The sequence below is a fragment of the Mobula hypostoma genome, chromosome 5 (genome assembly GCF_963921235.1).
Source record: "Mobula hypostoma chromosome 5, sMobHyp1.1, whole genome shotgun sequence".
NCBI classification, from domain to species: Eukaryota; Metazoa; Chordata; class Chondrichthyes; order Myliobatiformes; family Myliobatidae; genus Mobula; species Mobula hypostoma.
Window position 1 is genome coordinate 112722943 of NC_086101.1, and position 22292 is coordinate 112745234.

The window sequence follows — 22292 nt, forward strand, 5'->3', positions numbered from 1 at the left end:
TACTGGGGTGATTCCTGGGATGAATAGATTAAACATATAGAAAAAGGCTGAGCAAGGTTGTTCTATGTTCAATCCCATTTAGAATGGAAAAGTTCCAAGTAAATTTATTATCAAAGTACATGTATATCGCCATATACATCCCTAAGATTCATTTTTTTGTGGGCATGCTCAGTAAATCCATAATAGAATAATAACCATAATAAAATCTGTGAAAGCCCTCACCAACTACAGCATTCAGCCAGTGTGCAAAAGACAACAAACTCTGCAAATACAAAAAGAAATAAATAAATAAGCAATAAATATCAAGAACATGAGATGAAAAATCCTTCAAAATGAGTGCATAGGTTTTGGAAACATTTCAGTGATGGATGGGGCAAGTGAAGAGTGAAATTATCCCCTTTGGTTCAAGAGCCTGGTGGTTGAGGGAAGTAACTGTTCCTGAACCTGGTGGTGTGAGTCCTGAGGCTCCCGTGCCGCCTTCCGGATGGCAGCAGCGAGAAAAAGAACATGTCCTGCGTGGTGGGGGTCCCTGATGATGGATGCTGCTTTCCTGCGGCAACGCTTCATATAGATGTGCTCAATGGTGAGGGGGGGCTTTATCCATGATGGACTGGGTCATATCCACCGCTTTTTGTAGGACTTTCCGTTCAATGGCATTGGTATTTCCATACCAGGCTATGATAGAGACAGTCAGTGTACTGGTTGGCTGCATCACAGCCAGTCATATTGTAGCAGAATTCTCAGTGAGGGGGTAGACAGGGTGGACACAGAGATGACATTTCATCCAGTAGAAATATCTAGAACTGAGAGGCATCTTCAGACTAAGGGGTCACCAGTTGAGGCTGAGCTGTGGAGGAAGTTCTGAGGGTTGTGACCCTCTGGAGTTTCTACCACAGACAGTCTCTGAAAACTCAAAGTGGGGATTGACAAGCATTGGAACTACAGAATTTGAGGGGAAATTTGGGAAGAGAAAGCCTAATTAAAATTATTATCAAAGTATGCATTTATATCACCATATACTACCCTGAGATGTATTTTCCTGCAGGCATTTATAGATAAAATACAATACAATTTATAAAAAAAACTACATAAACAAAGACTGACGAACAATCACTGTGCGAAAGATGATAAACTGTGCACATAAAAATATGAGAATGTGAATTATGGAGTCTTTGAAATTGTTTTCAAATGTTTTTGTTGTGAAGCAACATCAGCTTAACCGCAACCGACAATGTCCTAAAGTACAATGCTTCTTTTTATTTTTCTTTCTTATAACAACACAAAGTCAAATGAACATGTATAGTAAACAAGCAAAAACCAAAGGAAACCCTACCACCCTGTCTCCTTTCTCCTTCCCTGCCCTGCCCTACCCTCCCCTCACCCCTCCCGTATGTGCTGTTTAGGTCCCACCGCCCCCGACACTTAGTTCAGCTGTCGGTCTCTTCTAAATACAACAGTAATGGTTGCCAGATTTTTTCAAATTCCTTGAGTCGGTCCTTGATAACGTATCTTATCCTCTCTAGATGCAGAGTATCCATTAATATAGCCAGCCATTGTCTGAGTGATGGAGTTTCCTCCTTTTTCCACAATATCAGTATGAGTTTCTTTCCATTAAGTATGCCACAGGTCAGGAGTTGTTGCTGGGTGGCCTGGAATTTATTTGACCTCGCAGAAGTTCCAAAAATTATTAAAATGAGGTCTGGTATTATCTGAACCTTTAGTGCCTTCGATAGGATCTCAAATATTTGCTTCCAATACTCTTGTATCCTGGGACATAAAGCATAACTATGCAACAAATTTGCCTCCGAGGACTTGTGTTCCTCACACATTGGGGACACCTCTGGGAATATTTTATGAATCCTTACTTTTGAGTAATTAGTCTATGTCGGATTTTAAATTGTATTAAACAATGCCTGGCATGGATGAAACAGGAGTTAACATACTCCAAAGCCTCATTCCATTTAACCTCCTCTATCTCTGTACCCAACTCCTTTTCCCACTCTTTTTTAATATTATCCATTGTTGTATGACACTTGTTTTGTCTGGCATCACACAGATGGGCAATGATGTGTTTTGTCCCTAAACATGATCGGAGTCTTTGAAATTGATTCTGTAGGTTGTGGAATGGTTCAGAGTTGAGATGAGTGGACACATTCACACTGGTCCAGGAGCCATTTGGTTGTAGAGTAATAGCTGTTCTTGAGCTGGACGGTGTGCAGTCCAAGGTTTTGTACCTTCTTACTGAGGGGAGTACTGAGTAGCTGATGGTAGTAACGAGATGGCCTGGATAGTGGGGGATCTTTGATGATGGATGCTGCTTTCTTGCGGCATCGATCCACGTAAATGTGCTTAATGGTGGTGGGTGGAGGTGGCTTTGCCTGTGATCCAACACGAGGGATAACTAGCACCCTAACATTTGAAGTGTCACACATTTCATTATCTTGGTCTACAGAGAAAGCACAAGCCGATCAACCCTGGCTGGGAAGAATCTCGGTGGTATATTGCACACGTACTCTGCTAATAAATGTTCTTTGAATCTTGACTCTTGGGTCACCTGGGCGAGGGTGTCAGATGTTGAAGTTCAAAGTTTCAAAGTACTTGTAATATCAGGGTACGTAACCGGTATACAACTTGCAATTCGTCCTCTTCACAGACCCAAATCACCTGATGACCCCAGGTTACAGCACTGATGATGTGTCCCAGTGCACACTAGGTTAATGAAGGTGTGGGCCAATCAAAATGGCAGGGTCAAGTGACAATAAATCTCCAGTAACGACATCAATGAATAATTTTCCCACTGCCAGCATACTAGCACTGTGGGCTGTATCCGTCACTTTTCCGTTCCTGGGCAATGGGTTTTCCATACCAGGACGTACTACAGCCTGTCAGGATATTCTCCACTCTGCACTTGTTGGGCCAAGATTTGGATCGGTCATTTTGCTGACTGGCCGAGCCAGCCGTGAGCAAAGTCTCTGATGCCTGTCCGTTCCTAGAAACAGTAACACTTAGTGTCAGGCAAGTCACTGCCACTCGGTGGGAGTCTGCGGAACCACTTGTAATGTGAAGTTTGCTTTGAGTAAAGGGGTCAGAAGGGTGATCTGCACTGGCCAGAGCATTCGTAACCAGAACCCAGTGTTCCAATCTCAAACAAGAGAAAATCTACAGATGCTGGAAGTCCAAGCAACACGCACAAAATGCTGGAGGAACTCAGCAGGCCAGGCAGCATCTATGGACCCTTCATCAGGACTGGCGCTCCAACCGATTTGGCCAGTAGAGGGAGCTAAAGGATGGGGCAGTCGATGATAACTTCTGCAGGGAACAGACACAGTGGTTATATCATTGGATCTGCATCTATCAATCTGGGCCATTGATCTTCCGACTGAAGTTCAAATCCTACAGTGGGAGCTGTAGAATTAAATTACTGGGAATAAAAATGGTGTTTGTGAATCTCTGGGAGGATGAATTATCATCTTTACTAGATTGCCTGCATAAAATAGATGTGGTTGATTTTAACTGTCCTCTGAAAGGACACAAGAAATAGGAGCAGTGTTTGGCCATCTGGCCTATCGAGCCTGTTCTGCAATTCAATAACATCATGGCTGATCTGGCTATGGGCTCATCTCCACCTTCATGACAGAAGAATGGAGGGCTTCAAGGAAGGAAAGTGTTAGATTAGCCTTACCATTGTTTATAGGGTCGGCACAGCATCGTGGGCTGAAGGGCCTGTACTGTGTTGTATTGTTCTGTGTTCTAACAGGCATGGGAGTCGGCCATTTGGCCCATCGTTCCTGCTCCACCATTCAAAGTTCAAAGTACATTTAATGCATATTCGCGGTCTTGCAGGCAGCCACAAAACAAAGAAACCCCCACACAACAAGACCGTCAGACGTGCCGATAAAAAAGAACAAATGGTGCAAACATCAAAAAGTGAACAAATAACACAGGTAGAACATTAAACATCAAAGCACAGAATCCCCAAAAGTGAGTCCACTTCTGTGAGCCACAGAGGTGAGTGAAACTGGTCCAGGAGCCGATGGCCGCGTCAGTGCTGTGTCGAATGCTACCGGCCACAGCTGCAGATCCAGATCAAATCGTGCGTTCAGCGCTGAGGATCTTAAACATCAAACTGAAGCGATTGAAGATGGGAGAGCCAAGCCCTCCGCTACTGGGAATAGCACAGAGGCGGTTGTACCTGCACTCCACATCGAATCCTCCAAGAAATCATTTGCTGGGCCAGAAGATACGTTCTTAAAGGGGAAATTACAGGCTGCACTTGATCGTAGTTCAGAAATAGTATATCTGGAAGGAGGAGAGTATCCAGTAATTTTTAAGCTGTCCGCAAGATGTCGCCATCTTGCTGGAAGTTCCAATTCCATAAGATCACAGCTGGCCTGGCCTTTGACTCAGCTCCACCTACTGACCTTCTCCCCATGTGTAAATCTACCTAACTGTATCTTAAATATATCTAATGGGGAAGCCTCTACTGCTTCCCTGGGCAGAGAATTCCACAGATTCACTACTCTCTGGGAAAGGCAGGTCCTTCTCATTCAAATGGCTTGTTTCCTTGATTCAGAAGAGCTGCTCAAGCAAATGGTAGACATTGTGGTAAACCATGTATATATGTTGTAACTCGGTTACCTGTCTGGACACACACCTCTGCTGACTGCCCCTGTGGCTCCTCCCACAGAGTCCTGTATAAAGGTGTTGGCCTTGCCCCTCCCCCTCAGTCCGGGGGCAGACACTCACTGTGGAGGTCATATTGTACAGCGAATAAAAGCCTTTCAGTATTTTACCAAACCTCAGTCTTTTGGAGTAATTGTAGGTGCTTCAGACATGAACACGACTGCAACATTCAAAAGGCACTTAGACTCCTACAAGGTTAGGAAAGGGTTAGAGCAGGGCTTTATAACCTTTTGTGTGCCATGGACCTCGTTACCATTAACTGAGCGCTCTGTGGACCCCAGGTTGGGAACTCCTGATTAAGAGAGGTTATGGAGCCAGCTTGGGTTGACAACTTGGTCAGCAGGCATTAGTTGGACTGAATGGCCTGTGTCTGTACTGTGAAACTGGCTAAAACTTTGGATATGCCTGTCAATAATTTTAAAAAATAGTTTGGAAAGGAGTGAATTTATTTTATTTCAAGATACAGTGAGGAATAGGCCCTTCTGGCCCTTTGAGTTGTGCCACCTGACAATCCCAATTTAACCCTAACCTAATCATGGGACAATTTACAATGACTAGTTAACCTAACTGATACATCTTTGGACTGAGGGAGGAAAATGGAGCACCTGGAGAAAACCCAAGCATTGCACGGGGAAGACGTACGCAGACTGCTTACAGAAGATATCCAAATTGAATGCTGAACTCCAAGTTGTAATAACTACGCTACCTTGGTATCCAAAAAGTGACACAGGAGAGTCTGCAGATGCCGGAAAACCAGAGCAGCAAACACAAAATGCTGGGGAAACTCAGCAGGTCAGGCAGCAGCAGATAGGATTGTTCTTTCAAAGACTGTATTGGTGAAACGGGCCAAATGGCCTCCTTAAATTCTGAGATTTGTTTGGTCAGGAGATTTCCTCCACACTCCCTCCCCCCCCATTATAGAAACCTTTTAAGGAATGGGAGTTGGTGGATGGTACAAGATCACAGGTTGGAATCCTTGTGATAAGACATAGAAACATAGAAAAGAGGTGCAGGAGTAGGCCATTCGGCCCTTCGAACCTGCACCGCCATTTATTATGATCATTGCTGATCATCCAACTCAGAACCCTGCACCAGCCTTCCCTCCATACCCCCGACCCCCGTAGCCACAAGGGCTATATCTAACTCCCTCTTAAATATAGCCAATGAACTGGCCTCAACTGTTTCCTGTGGCAGAGAATTCCACAGATTCACCACTGTCTGTGTGAAGAAGTTTTTCCTAATCTCAGTCCTAAAAGGCTTCGTCTTTATCCTCAAACTGTGACCCCTCGTTCTGGACTTCCCTAACATCGGAAACAATCTTCCTGCATCTAGCCTGTCCAATCCCTTTAGGATTTTATACGTTTCAATCAGATCCCCCCTCAATCTTCCAAATTCCAACGAGTACAAGCCTAGTTCATTCAGTCTTTCTTCATATGAAAGTCCTGCCATCCCAGGAATCAATCTGGTGAACCTTCTTTGTACTCCCTCTATGGCAAGGATGTCTTTCCTCAGATTAGGGGACCAAAACTGCACACAATACTCCAGGTGTGATCTTACCAAGGCCTTGTACAATTGCAGTAGTACCTCCCTGCTCCTGTACTCGAATCCCCTTGCTATGAATGCCAGCGTACCATTCGCCTTTTTCACCGCCTGCTGTACCTGCATGCCCACTTTCAATGACTGGTGTATAATGACACCCAGGTCTCGTTGCACCTTCCCCTTTTCCTAATCGGCCACCATTCAGATAATAATCTGTTTTCCTATTTTTGCCACGAAAGTGATAACTTCACATTTATCCACATTAAATTGCATCTGCCATGAATTTGCCCACTCACCCAACCTATCCAAGTCACCCTGCATCCTCTTAGCATCCTCCTCACAGCTAACACTGCTGCCCAGCTTTGTGTCATCTGCAAACTTGGAGATGCTGCATTTAATTCCCTAATCCAAGTCATTAATATATATTGTAAACAACTGGGGTCCCAGCACTGAGCTTTGTGGTACCCCACTAGTCACTGCCTGCCATTCTGAAAAGGACCCGTTTATTCCCACTCTTTGCTTCCTGTCTGCTAACCAATTCTCTATCCACATCAATACCTTACCCCCAATACCGTGAGCTTTAAGTTTGCACACTAATCTCCTGTGTGGGACCTTGTCAAAAGCCTTTTGAAAATCCAAATATACCACATCCACTGGTTCTCCCCTATCCACTCTACTAGTTACATCCTCAAAAAATTCTATGAGATTTGTCAGACATGATTTTCCATGCTGACTTTGTCCGATCATTTCACCACTTTCCAAATGTGCTGTTATCACATCTTTGATAACTGATTCCAGCAGTTTCCCCACCACCGACGTTAGGCTAACCGGTCTATAATTCCCTGGTTTCTCTCTCCCTCCTTTTTTAAAAAGTGGGGTTACATTAGCCACCCTCCAATCCTCAGGAACTAGTCCAGAATCTAACGAGTTTTGAAAAATTATCACTAATGCATCCACTATTTCTTGGGCTACTTCCTTAAGCACTCTGGGATGCAGACCATCTGGCCCTGGGGATTTATCTGCCTTTAATCCCTTCAATTTACCTAACACCACTTCCCTACTAACATGTATTTCGCTCAGTTCCTCCATCTCACTGGACCCTCTGTCCCTTACTATTTCTGGAAGATTATTTATGTCCTCCTTAGTGAAGACAGAACCAAAGTAATTATTCAATTGGTCTGCCATGTCCTTGCTCCCCATAATCAATTCATGTTTCTGTCTGTAGGGGATCTACCTTTGTCTTCACCAGTCTTTTCCTTTTCACATATCTATAAAAGCTTTTACAGTCAGTTTTTATGTTCCCTGCCAGTTTTCTCTCATAATCTTTTTTTCCCCTTCCTAATTAAGCCCTCTGTCCTCCTCTGCTGAACTCTGAATTTCTCCCAGTCCTCAGGTGAGCCACTTTCTCTGGCTAATTTGTATGCTTCTTCTTTGGAATTGATACTATCCCTAATTTCTCTTGTCAGCCACGGGTGCACTACCTTCCTTGATTTATTCTTTTGCCAAACTGGGATGAACAATTGTTGTCGTTCATCCATGCAATCTTTAAATGTTTGCCATTGCATATCCACCGTCAATCCTTTAAGACATTAGACTATTAGACAAAGGAGCAGAATTAGGCCATTCAGCCCATTGAGCCTCCTCCACCATATCGTCATGGCCAATTTATTATCAATCTCAACTCTGTTCTCCTGCCTTCTACCCATAACTGTTGACACCCTGACTAATCAAGAACCTATCGACCTCTGCTTTAAATATATCCAACAACTTGGCCTCCACAGTCATCTGTTGCAATGAATCCCACAGATTCACTACCCTCTATAGCTAAAGAAGTTCCTCCTCATCTCTGGTCTCTGTCCTTCAATTCTGAGGCTGTGCCCTCTGCTCATAGACTCCCCCACAGCTCCAATGCAGTATCTAAGTTTGCTGACAGCACCACTGTCATCGGCTGGATCAAAGGAGGGAGACTGATAATCTGGCTGAATGGTGCCATAACAATAACCCCCTAATGTCAGCAAGACCGGCTAGAGGTCCGTGAGATATTCCTCATCAGAGGAATCAGAGCGGAGGGAGTCAGCAACTTTACATTCCTTGGTGCTATCATTTCAAGGGACCTGTCCTGGGCCCAGTGCTTAAGTGCAAAGATGAAAAAAGCACAGCAGTGCCTCTATTTCCTGAGAAGTTTGTAAAGCTTCAACATGACATCTAAAACTTTGATGAGCTTCTATACATGTGTAGTGGAGGGTATATTAACTGGCTACATCGTGGCCTAGTATGGAAACTCCAATGCCTTTGAATGGAAAATCCTACAAAGAGAAGTGGATATTGCCCAGTCCATCACAGGTAAAGCCCTCCCCACCATTGAGTGCAACTACATGAAGCGTTAGTTGCCGGAAAGCAGCATCCATCATCAGGAATCCCCACCACCCAGGCCGCGCTCCCTTCTCAGTCCTACCATCAAGAAGAAGGTAGAAGAGCCTCTGGACTCACACCACCAGGTTTGGGAACAGTTACTACCCCTCAACCCATCATTAAAATTTTTCCACAACCTATGGACTCACTTTCAAGGAGTCTTCACCTCATGTTCTGGATATATATTAATTATTTCTTTCTTTTTGAATTTGCACAGTTTCTTGTCTTTTGCCCACTGGTTGAACACCCAAGTTGGTGCTGTCTTTCATGATTCTATTATGGTTATTATTCCATTATGGCCTTGCTGAGTTTGCCCACAAGAAAATGAATCTCAAGGTTGTATATGGAGACATAGACGTACTTTGATAATAAGTGTACATTGAACTTTGACCTTTTGCAGCAGACCATGTTCCTGGATACTCTTCATCTCTGTCTGTCTCTGTCCTGCTCTAGGCCAACCTTTCAGCTCTTCAGCTGGCACACGTGTTTGCTGGGGATCATTGGTTGCTTGGTGATGATGTTCCTGATCAACCCGGTCTACGCCTCCTGTGGGATTGTCTTGATGCTAATCCTCCTGGTAGTCATCCATTATCGGTGTCCCACCAGCAGCTGGGGCTACATCAGCCAAGCCCTCATATTTCACCAGGTAAGTCCCGATCTGACAATGGAGCAGAATTAGGCCATTCAGCCCATTGAGTCTTCTCTACTATTCCATCATGGCTGATTTAGTTGCCCTCTCAAACCCATTCTCCTGCCTTCTCCCTGTAACCTTTGATGCCTTTGCTAATTGAGAACCTATCAGCATCTGCTTTAAATATACCCAATGACTTGGGTCCACAGCCACCTGTGGCAGCAAATTCCACAGACTCACCATCCTCAGGCTAAAGGAATTCCTTCTCATTTCTGTTTTAGTAACATTGTCTTTCAAGCTTCCATTTTGTGTTCCACGTTTTAAGTGGAGAGGGGAAAGGTTCAGAGGGACAGCAGATCAGCTGTAGTTGGTGAATTTGATGTCCGTGCCTTTAGGTGAGAGCCGGACATGTGAACAGAAATGTCGATAGGAAAGGTTTAGAGCAGGGGTTCCCTCGGTTGATGGCAGGGGTCCATTGCATACAAAAAAAAGGTTGGGAACTCCCGGTTTAGAGGGATATGGACCAAACGTGGGCAAATGGATCTACCTCAAGAAGACACCTTGGTCAGTAGGGATGAGTTGGGCCACAGCCATTGGTGACAATAAATTCCACAGATTCACCATCCTCAAGCACAAGCCCTGTGGATGGGCATGGGGATCCCAATTAGCGAGCCAGGTCGCCATGCAGACAGTAACTTGGTGAAACCGGTCATACAATTGGGGAACTGCTTCGTCGAGCACCTCCGCACCATCCGCCGTGAGTGGGACTTCCCGATGACCAAACGTTTTAAGTCTGATTTCCATTCCCATTCCAACGTGTCAATCTCTTGTGTGAAGATGAGGCCATCCTCAGGCGGAGGAGCAATCCCTTGTATTCTATTGGATACCTTCCAACCTGAGGGCATGAAAATCGACTTCTTCCGATGAACAAATTCCCACCTCCCTTCCCCCCATTCTTCTATTCTCCACTCTGACCTTTTACCTCTTCTCACCTACCTTTTTCTTCACCCGGGTCCCCTTCTCCTTCCCCTCCTTCTACAGTCCACTCTTCTCTCCTATTGGGTTCTTTCTTCTCCAGCCCTTAAGCTCCACCTACCTCCCAGCTAGCCTCTTTCCCCTGTACCCCATCTTACCCCCCCCACTTTTTCATTCAGGCGTCTTCCCCCTTCCTTCTCAATCCTGATGAAGGGTCTCGGCCCGAAACATCGACTGTGTATTCTTTTCCATACATGCTGCCTGACCTGCTGAGTTCCCCCAGCATTTTGTGTGTGTTGCTCTGGATTTCCAGCGTCTGCAGACTTTCTCGTTTTAGTAAATTGGTTTGCTAATGTCATGTACCATGGTACAGTGAAAGACATTGTCTTATGAGCCATCATTTCAGGTACGTGGAGGAAGTACAAGAGGAACAGAATGCGGACCGGCATGTTACCGATGCCAAGAGAGTACAGGCACACAATGCCACCATGTAAACTGTGATTTCCACCCACCTCACAAAGACATACGGGTTAGAGTTAGTGAGGTGTTGTCATGCTATGTTGGTAATGCCTCCACCACATCCTCGGGCGTGTTGGTCATTTCCTCAATCGAGACACTTCACGTTAAGTTTCAATGTACAGTGGTAGGCACACATATAGCTAAGGTGCCTAAGACTTTTGCACTGTATTGCTACCCTCCAAAAAAAAACAAATTCCATGACTTATGTGAGTGACGATAAACCTGATTCTGATCTGGTTCTCCATTGTGGACTGAGAGTGGGAAGGGAGCAGGGAGAGGGGAATCACAGTTGGGAGAGGGGAGGGAGTGGGAAGCACCGGAGAGACGTTCTGTAATGATCAATAAACCAATTGTTTGGAATCAAATTACCTTGCCAGGTGTCTCAGGGCTGGGTGTGTCTGCACCCGTGCCAACCCCCCCCCCCACCCCCGGCACTCCTCTGCCACCTGTCCCACACCTTTGCCACAGCACTCCACCCTCACCATTCCCAACATCCTTTGCACCCGCCAGGTTCCTAAACCTGCTCTCTACTCCACATTGACAAATATAGTCTTGAGCAAAAGTCTTGGCTATAAATATGTACGGTATTGTACAAGTGACAGATAGTTTATCTTTACGTTCTTTATCTTTTTGAGTATCATAAGTAAATGAATGGTTGAATCTGGAGCATTGATGGGAATGTGGGTACTCGGTTAATGGTAGGGGCCCCATGGCATAACAGAGGTTGGGAACCCCTGCGTTAAGGAGAAAAGTTAGTAATTGATCTGTTATAGGCTTAATGGGATAAATGGTCTCCTGTAAGGAGATAGGAAAGGAACCTGCTATCAGACGACAGAAGTTAGAAGATTCTGAGTTAGGTTATTCCTGTCACGTGTACCGTGGTACAGTGGAAAACGTTGTTTTGCCTGTTGTACGATTCATCACAACAGCACATTGAGGGAATACAAGGGGAAGAATAATGACAGAATACAGAATGAAACATCACAGTTACAGAGAAGGTGCAATGGAGGCAGAAAGTAACGTGAGAGAGTCACGATGAGGTCGAGAGTCCATCTGATTGTACAAGGGTCTTTTCAGGCAGAGAAATCCCAAAATTCAAAATGGTGCAAATCAAAAATAAAATTGCTGACAACAGCCATTGGTTCGGGGAGCATCTGTGGCAAGAAAAATGACCGACAGTTTTGGTTAGAGGGCTTTCGTCAGAGTGGGCAGAGAAAACTCAGTAAATTGCAGAGGAGATGGGGGATGAGAATCAGATCTATTGTCACTGACATTTGTCGAGACAATTTGTTTTTTGTAGCAGCAGTACGATGCAACACATAAAGTATACTATATAATTCAAAAAGACAGCAAAAAAATAGTGAGGTGGTGTTGATGAGTTCAATGTCCATTCAGAAGTTGGATGGCAGAGGGGAAGCCTGTTCCTAAAGTGTTGAGTGTGTGTCATCAGGCTCGTATACCTCCTCCCTGATGGTAACAATGAAAAGTGAGCATGTCCTGGGTTACATTTTGAAAATTCAAAACGTTAAACTAATTCAAAGAAAGATACAAGAGTTTTGAAGTGCGGGTGAACTTTAAGCGAGGTGCGCATGTATCACATGGCAGCGTGATGACATGTGTAATTAACATTTTTACATATAACCCGTAATTATTTAAATGAACAAGAATGCCTAATCTACACACATGCACACATTCTCACACACACACACACACACACACAAGATTAAATTATTACTGACACTTTAAATACACAACATCCTAGATGACGAGAGTCCTTAATGATGGATGCCTTTTTGAGGCATCGCCTCCAGAAGCCCTTGGTGGGGGTGTTGCTGGAGCCTGCGGCAGAGCTGGTTGAGATTACAACCCTATGCAAATCTTCTTGATCTTGTGCAGTGGCCCCTCTTGAAGCCAGGTCAGATAAGGTTTGGGAGGGGATTGGGCAGAGGGAGACCATTCTTGTGTTGCTAGTAGCAGTGCTGTAGGATGTGCAGAGTGGAGGGGACTCTGGAGAGGGGGCCAGAACGGAGCCAACATCACAGATGCTGCAGAAACGACTGGTCCTGATGCAGACAAAACAGTTACCCAAAGCTGGAGAGTCTGTAACATGTCGCAGAAGCATAATCACCTGCTAACTTACCCCATTAGACATCTGACCTGGCCGTACCCAATCTCAGACTCTTGGCCATTCTCCCACCTATCTTCTCTGTATAAGACCATAAGATATAGAGGCAGAATTAGGCCATTTGGCCCATCGAGTCTGCTCCTCCATTTCATCATGGTTTTCCTCTCAGCCCAATCTCCTGCCTTCTCCCTGCATCCCTTCATGCCCTGACTAATCAAGAATCTATCAACTTCTGTCTTAAATATACCCAATGACTTGGCCTCTACAGCTGCCTGTGAGAACGAGTTCTTCAGATTCACCACCTTCTGACTACAGAAATTCCTCATCTCCGTTCTAGAAGGGTGCCCCTCTATTCTGAGGCTGTGTGCCCTGATCTACCAGAGGAAATATCCCCTCCCCATCCACTCTATCGAGGCCTTTCAACATTCGAAAGGTTTCATTGAGGTCACTCTCAATCTTCACTCCTCACCCATTCTAACATTAACAGTTCTTCTATCAGCAACTCTGATTGTTTCCAGTCTTGTTATTATTGCTGGAGAGTGGGGTCATGTTTGATTTGGAGTCTCGGAGATGTGCTGTGCACAGCAAAGCCTTACCGTGGTCCTTGGTTAGGGAATAAATATTGTATTGGGCCTTGCTCCTCGCGTCCGCAGATTAGAGCCTCTGCTCAGTGTAGTGACTGCACGTCAGGGCAGTGGGTGTGCCAGGGTTGGCCCCGTGCTCAGATCTCTGGAGTAGGGTCTGGAACCCTGGCTGCACTGTCCAGACACCAACCTGTCCTGCAATCCAACAGAAGAAAGAGGGTGTGATCTCCAAAGAATGTTGGTAATGCTGAGCTGGTGAGGACTTACCCTGTGCTCTCTTCTCTTCTGACTGCTCCAGCCTTCAGGACTCGGGACTCACTTATGTGCTGATGTATTTGCTTTCTTTTATTGTTTGCATGGTGATTTTTATTTTGCTACACATTGGGTGCCTGACGATCTCTTTTTTTTTGATGGATTCTTTTGGGCTTCTTTATTTTTTGTGGCTGCCTGTAAGGAGATGAATTTCAAGGTTGTACAATGTATACATACTTTGACAGTCAATCTACTTTGACACGTGGTGCCTTTTCTAGGTGAGGAAGTACCTCCTGCTGTTGGATGTCCGGAAGGATCACGTCAAGTTCTGGAGGCCACAGATCTTGCTCATGGTGGCCAATCCACGCTCCAGTGCCCAGCTCATCACCTTCATCAATGACCTGAAGAAGGGGGGCCTCTTTGTGCTGGGTCACGTGGAGATCGGAGACCTTGGTAAGTGGGCTCCACCACGTGGAGAAGGGCGGAGTGTGCAAAGCTTGGGTCTACACTTGCTCGCACTCACCTTCATCTCTCCCTTGGGTACGTGTGACAAATAACACCAACATTTATCTTTAAAATCCTTACCTTTGAAACCATGGTTTGATCAGTCCCATTCCCGCACCCCCAATTTCCCTGAAGCTTTAAGACAAAAGATTAAGAATTGCTTGCAGGTTGTTCTGCTCTTGGAATGACGGGATGGAACAGTGCCTCTTTCACCTCAGACGGTTGAAGAAGTTTGGCATGAGTCCCTAACTCCTAAGGACTTTCTACAGGGGCACAATTGAGAGCATCCTGACTGGCTGCATCAATGCCTGGTATAGGAACTGTACTTCCCTCAATCGTAGGACCCTGCAGAGAGTGGTGCAGACAGCCCAGCGCATCTGTAGATGTGAACTTCCCAGTATTCAGGGCATTTACAGAGACAGGTGTGTAAAAAGGGCTCGAAGGATCATTGGGGACCTGAGTCACCCCAACCACAAATTGTTCCAGCTGCTACTATCCGGGAAACGGTACCGTAGCATGAAAGCCAGGACCAGCAGGCTTTGGGACAGCTTCTTCCACCGGCCCGTCAGACTGATTAATTCATGCTGATACAATTGTATTTCTATGTTATATTGACTGTCCAGTTGTACATACTATTTATTGCAAAGGACTATAAATTGCACATTGCACATTGAGACAGAGAAGTAACGTAAAGATTTTTACTCCTCATGTATGTGAAGGATGTAAGAAATAAAGTCAATTCAGTTCAATTCAATTCAATTCTGGCTTCTTCCCGCTTCCTTCCAGTCCTGATGAAAATTACTGTTGAAAGAGAAGGCACAAAAAGGATTTGAGCTTAATATTACCAAACCCAATGTGGAGACACCTCAAACCCGATGTAGGACAGATGTAGAAAACTATCCACAGGACTACATGAAAATTAACTAGCGATATGAAGACATGATTCTCTGTCACTCATCTCAGTGCATGAAGACCAAGAAGGACACAGGTTCACTTGGGAAACTACAAAAATCCTGATAGAACACAAAACAAGAAATCAAGTGAATTCCTAGAAGCCTCTACCAACAATTATATTGAACTGGACACAGTTTATGAACCTGTGCGTCTGAAGGATTAGGGCCAAGGGGTGAGTCGCGGGCACCCGAGGAACCAACGCTCACGACCGATAACCAGGGATATGGGCCAGTGGAGATCACTCAGCTAGCTGGTTGGCTGGGACACAGCAGAGACTAGCAGCCAGCTCGACAGCCGCCCAATCAGGACAACGGGTGGGAACAATATAAACTCGAGTACTCCGCAGAAACAGCACTCAATCATGCACCAATGTTGTCACCTCAACTGGTGATGAAATGTTTGGGACCTAACTTCAGGCTCGGCAAACCACCCTGCAAGCAAGGATTTGAGCACAAAGAAATGCACCTATCACCCCTCCAATCAGATTCCTCCTTTAGCCCTTTATCTCTTCTGCCTATCACCTCCTAGCTTCTCACTTCCCCTGGTCTCACCCTGTCACCTTCCAGTTTGTACTCCTTCCCCTCCCCACACCATCTTATTCTGCCTTCTGTTCCACCTTCCTTTCCAGCTCTGATGAATCGCCTTGGTGGAAAATATCAACTGTTTGGTCCTCTCCATAGATGCTGCCTGACCTGCTAAGTTCCTCCAGCATTTTGTTCAAAGTTCAAAGCAAATTTTATTATCAAAGTACATATATGTCACCATATACAATCCTGCGATTCATTTTCTTATAGGCATACTGAGCAAATCTGTAAAATAATAACAACAGAAGCAATGAAAGATTACATCAATGGGGTGTTCAACCAGAATGCTAAGACAACAAACTGCAAATGCAAAAGAAGAAATAATTACAGTAAAAAAAAGAATAAATATTAAGAACATGAGATGAAGATTCCTTGAAAGTGTGTGCACTGGTTGTGGGAACATTTTAGTGATGGGGAAAGTAAAGTTGAGTGAAGTTATCCCCTTTGGTTCAAGAGCCTGATGGTTGAGGGGTAATAACTGTTCCTGTACCTGGTGGTGTGAGTCCTGAGGCTCTTGTACCTTCATCCTGATGGCAGAGCGAGAAGCAGGCATATCCTGGGCGGTGGGGATCTCTGATGAGGGATGCTGCTTTCCTACGACAGTGTTTCATGAGATGTGGTGGGGAGGACTTTATCCGTAATGGACTGGACCATATTCACTATTTTTTTGTGGGTTTTCCGTTCAAAGGCATTGGTGTTTCCATACCAGGCTGTGATGCAGCCAGTCAATATACTCTCCACTACACATCTATAGAAGTTTGTCAAAGTTTTAGATGTCATGTTGAATCTCCACAAGTTCCTAAGTGTGTGTTGATCTGGATTTCCAGCATCTCTTATATTTATGATTATGTTGGATTCTCGGTAATTTTTGCTCTCCTTTTGAGGTTTCGTTTGCGTTGTTCTTGTCCCACTGTGTGCTGCCCCCCCCTGCCCAGATTGTGTTCTAACCGTAGATCTGACATTGCCGTGCAGTAGATCTGACATTGCCGTGACTTCTCTTTCAGACACCCTGCCTTTTGACCCCATCCACCCTCAGTACAACTTCTGGCTCAGCCTTGTGGACAAGCTGAACGTGAAGGCCTTCGTGGACCTGACGCTCTCGCCCTCTGTGCGTCAGGGCGTGCAGCATCTGCTGCGGATAACCGGACTCGGTGAGGACGGGGCAAGCGACACGTGGCTGTGGGCGTCACTAAGATCACAGCTTTGATATTGTGTTCACCACCTCAACTATTATACTGGAGACAGTAGTGCCAAGATTCACTTGCAAAACCTGAGGAAACACAGAATAGTTTGGGTTCAGGTTGTCATCTGTGGAGAGAATGGTTGAGGGATTTTGGTATTGGTTTATCATTGGAACATGCCAAGATACAGTGAAAAGCTGGTCTTTCATACTGTTTATACAGATCAAATTACACAGGGGGTTCCCAACCTTTTTTATGCCATGGACCCTTACCATTAACCGAGGTTGATCCTGTTGTAACATGAACAAAGCTAGCGGAGAGAAACTGAAGCTAGTGGATACAGAAGTGTTTTATACAACAAAGATGAGACACTGTCTGAGGAAGAGGCCTCTTCGACCCAATATTACATGACATTTTATGTGCTAAAGATCAAAGGACAATTCTATATTTGCAATGTGTCTACAATGCTTCCTTTGAATTACATATAATTTTCACACCTCCTTTGCACCCACACTCCAGACACCCAAAGTGAATGCTAATCAGCATTGTCTGTTTTCTTCATTAACTGCTCCAGGAAACGGCTGCATTTTACATTTAATCTACAATCCACATTCAGGTCTAAAGGCTGGTTGCTGAAGTTAATGTTTGCTATATATCCTAATTTCAGAATATGTCCTAACAGACCCCATGTTGGGAACCCCTGAAAGGTAAAACGATGCAGAATAAAGTGTAAAAGCTACCCAAAAAGTGCAGTGCAGGTGAATGATAAAGTTCAAGATCATAATAAGGTAGATTTTGAGTCCAAGAGTCTGTCTTATCATACAAGATTCTGTTCAAGAGTCTAACAGCGGGATAGAACCTATCCTTGAGTTTGTTGGTACATACTTTCAGACCTTATTATCTTCTGCCTGATTGGAGAGGGGAGAAGAGATGATTTCCAGGGTGGGTGGGGTCTTTGATTATGCTGGCTGCTTTACTGAGGCAGTAAGAGGTGTAGACAAGAGTTGATGTAGGGGAGGTTGGTTTCTGTGATGTATTGAGCTGTGTCCACTCCTCTGCAGTTTCTTGCAATCGCGTACAGAGCAGTTGCCGGACCGTGAGCCCAGACAGAATGCTTTCTGTGGTACAGCGACAAAAAATTGGTGAGGGTCGATGGGGACATACCAAATTCCCTTGGCGCTCTGAGGAAGTAGAGGCACTGGTGGGCTTCCTTGGCCAGGGCATCAATGTGAGAAGATTTTAATGAAGGTGTGGCCCAGATGGTTAAAGGGAGAGATCTAGCAGAGTTATCAAAAAAAAAAAAAAAAATTTCAAGTGGATGTTTGGAGAGGAGATGAGAGGCAAAATGTTTTCAGCTGCAGGGTGCTTGGGTTCTGAAACTTTCTGACTGGAACATGCTGGGAAAGGCAGCAACCCTTGTCACAACTAATGGTATTTGGATATCTCTGGCCTGCTGGCCAGCGGGATAAGGCGGGACTGAAGCACGATTTCTAGAAACTTCAAAGTCAGGAAGCTGAGAATACCCAGCAGGTCAGGCAGCATCTGTGGTGGATATTTTGGGTTGATCCTTCATCAGTGACTATTCCTGTCTGCTCAGATGCTGCCTCACCTGAGGACTGGTCACTTTTTTTGATTGACACACAGTGGTCTCCAGTCCCATAGAACAGTACAACACATTAATGGCCCTTCAGCCCACACTGTTGTGCTGGCTCTTACTCTACTTTAAGTTCAATATAACCCTTCCCTCCCACATAGCCTTCCATTTTTCCATCTTTCATGTGTCTATCTAAGAATCTCTTAAATGTCCCTAATGTATTGGAATCAGAATCAGGTTTAATATCACCAGCATACGATGTGAAATTTGTTGTCTTTGCGGTAGCAGTACAATGCGATACAGAATAATAGAAAATAACTGAGTTACAGTAAGCATTTACATTAAATAGTTAAATAAGTAGTGTAAAAACAAAAATTTTAAAAAGTAGTGAGGTAGTGTTCATGGGTTCAATGTCCATTCAGAAATCGATGGCAGAAGGGAAGAAGCTGTTTCTGAATCACTAAGTGTATTCCTTCAGGCTCCTGTACCTCCTCCCTGACGGTAGCAATGAGAACAAGACACGTCCTGGGTGATGGGGGTCCTTAATGATGGATGCTGCCTTTTTCAGGCATTGCTCTTTGAGGATGTCCTGGATACTAAAGAGGCTGGATCCGATGATGGAGCTGACTAAATTTGCAACTCTGCAGTTTATTTTGATCGTGCGCAGAAGCCCTTCTCCCCACCCCCCCCCCACCCCGCATACCAGACGGTGATGCAGACTGCTAGACTGCTCTCCACCGTATATCTGTAGAAATTTGCGTGAAATCTGCCTCTACCACCATCTTGGCACTACATTCATGTACCCAGCACTCTGTGTTTTCTAAAACAGCATTATACCAGTGACATCTCCCAGCATACCTCCAAACAACCTAATGTTATGCCGTCTTTTCTGATTCTTTGATTGAATGTTGTCAGGAGATGACTGTAGAGGGAGACTGGGAGGGGGTTTACAAATCACAGGGGGATGAGTGGAATTGGAGGTGTTTTGGGAGTAGAATCCTATAGACCAGGGGTTCCCCACATTTTTAATGCCATGGACCTCTACCATTAACCGAGGAGTCCATGGTTGGGAACCCCTGGTCTTAGAGGATCTGGAGGGTATGGAGCAGTCCGAGATTTGGAACTACTGAAGGAGGCAGTGCTGGTGTAAAGAAGGGCAGTGGAATTTTTGAGGTGTTTGAATATTAGACACAAGAAATTCTGTAGACGCTAGAACTCCAGAGCAACACTCACAAAATGTTGGAGGAACCGAGCAGGTCAGGCAGCATCTATGGAGAGGAATAAAGAGTCAATATTTCAGGCCAAGACCCTTTGTTAAGACTAGAAAAGAAGAGGGCATAAACCAGAATAAGGTGGAGGAAGGGGAAGAGCACAAGCTGGTGGGTGAGAAGTGACAGAAGAGATGACACGGTAGTGGTTAGCACACCGGCAACCAGGGCTCAGTTTCCACTGCTGCTTGTAAGGAGTTTGTATGTTCTTGCCATGACTGCATGTGTTTCCTCCAGGTGCTCCGGTTTCCTGCCACAGTCCAAAGACATACTGGTTGGTAGGTTAATTGGTCATTATAAATTCATCAGAGGATTGATGAAGGGTATCCTTTGTGCTGTATCTCAATAAATAAATATTCTACAGATGCCAGAGATCTTCAGTGACACACACAAAATGCTGGAGGAACTCAGCAGGTCAGGCAGCATCCATGTTTTGGGCTGAGATGCTTCATCAGGACCAGAACAGAAGCGGGCAGAAGCCATACTGGGAGTGGAATGGGGATGAGTACAAGCTGATAGGTGAGGAAAGGGGAATGATGTTGGGAAGTTGGCAGGTGATGGGTGAAAGGGATTTAAGGCTGAAGAAGAAGGAATTTGATAGGAGAGGTGAGTGGACCATGGGATAAAGGGAAGGAGGTAGGGAACCAGAGCCAGGCAGGGTCTGTAGTAAATGTTTTGGGTTGAGTTTTAATAGAACAACATGGAGAGCGAGCTGCTGCCCATGTAGCGAGTTCCCCCTCTCCTGCATCTAATGAACCCACAGGAACAGCAGAGACTGACACAGTTTGACATCAGGAGTTGCCAGTCAGTGTTGAACTCAACGTAGGGTTGCCATGGGGACTTTAGCTCCGGATTTCTCCCTTGGACTGTACTCCCGAAGCCTTGTCCATGAGTGGGTATAGCCCCAAGGAACAGAGGTTTGCAGTCAGAGTTTTCCTCCTAGCTAGGTTGCTGACCATGGCTGAGGAGCCCCATCTGCCCAAATTGATTGGTTTTAACCTGCCTTTGCCCCTTCTGCTGTCAGCAGAAATGGTTCCGTCGGGCTCAGTAGCTAAGCCACACACACGTGAAGGCCAGGAGCTGGACTTGGTTGTCAGAGGCTGTTTGAGATGCACACGATTGGGAGCATTTAATAGACAGTGGGAGCTTTACCCACTACCTCCCCCGGCGATGACAACCTTAAGGAACCTGAAACAAGGTGTATTAGATGGGCAACCTGAAGACCTTCAATATGGTTGTCCTTCATCTTAACAGCACCCCTAAACTGGAAAGGTGAAGCGTATAATTGCATTAAATGGTGCTGCGTTTTCTGAAGCCCATCAGAATGAGCTTTGAGGCTGGATTAGGACAGGGCCTTCATGGTAGGGCGAGGGCTGAACTGTTGTAACTTAGCTGTTGGGTTGTGAACCCACTAACAAAGGCAAATGCAATGTTAGCATTTGTTTCAAGAGGTCTGGATGGGAGGTTAGTTAGGAAAATTCATTCGCTAGGTATACATGGAGAGGTGGTAAATTGGATTAGACATTGGCTCGATGGAAGAAGCCAGAGAGTGGTGGTAGAGAATTGCTTCTCTGAGTGGAGGCCTGTGACTAGTGGTGTGCCACAGGGATCAGTGCTGGGTCCATTGTTATTTGTCATCTATATCAATGATCTGGATGATAATGTGGTAAATTGGATCAGCAAGTTTGCTGATGATACAAAGATTGGAGGTGTAGTAGACAGTGAGGAAGGTTTTCAGAGCCTGCAGAGGGACTTGGACCAGCTGGGAAAATGGGCTAAAAAATGGCAGATGGAGTTTAATACTGACAAGTGTGAGGTCTTGCACGTTGGAAGGACAAACCAACGTAGAACATACAGGGTTAATGGTAAGGCACTGAGGAGTGCAGTGGAACAGAGGGATCTGGGAATACAGATACAAAATTCCCTAAAAGTGGTGTCACAGGTAGATAGGGTCGTAAAGAGAGCTTTTGGTACATTGGCCTTCATTAATCAAAGTATTGAGTATAAGAGCTGGAATGTTATGGTGAGGTTGTATAAGGCATTGGTGAGGCCGAATCTGGAGTACTGTGTTCAGTTTTGGTCACCAAATTACAGGAAGGATATAAATAAGGTTGAAAGAGTGCACAGAAGGTTTACAAGGATGTTGCCGGGACTTGAGAAACTCAGTTAGAGAGAAAGGTTGAATAGGTTGGGACTTTATTCCCTGGAGCGTAGAAGAATGAGGGGAAATTTGATAGAGGTATATAAAATTATGATGGGTACAGATAGAGTGAATGCAAGCAGGCTTTTTCCACTGAGGCAAGGGGAGAAAAAAAACGAGAGAACATGGGTTTAGGGTGAGGGGGGGAAAGTTTAAAGGGAACATGGGGGGGGGCTTCTTCACACAGAGAGTGGTCGGAGTATGGAATGAGCTGCCAGACGAGGTGGTAAATGCGGGTTCTTTTTTATCATTAAAGAATAAATTGGACAGATACATGGATGGGAGGT

General features: G+C 45.1%; 1 protein-coding gene across 1 annotated transcript in view; it reads left to right on the forward strand.

The window, feature by feature from the left end:
• The window catches only part of LOC134346924 (solute carrier family 12 member 9-like), a 107308-nt gene that overhangs the window by 81469 nt on the left and 3547 nt on the right, over positions 1-22292 (forward strand). The window contains exons 10-12 of the mRNA XM_063048784.1: positions 9088-9280; positions 13999-14173; positions 16767-16913. Coding sequence (XP_062904854.1) covers positions 9088-9280; positions 13999-14173; positions 16767-16913 — 515 coding nt within the window. The remainder of the gene's footprint in view (positions 1-9087; positions 9281-13998; positions 14174-16766; positions 16914-22292) is intronic.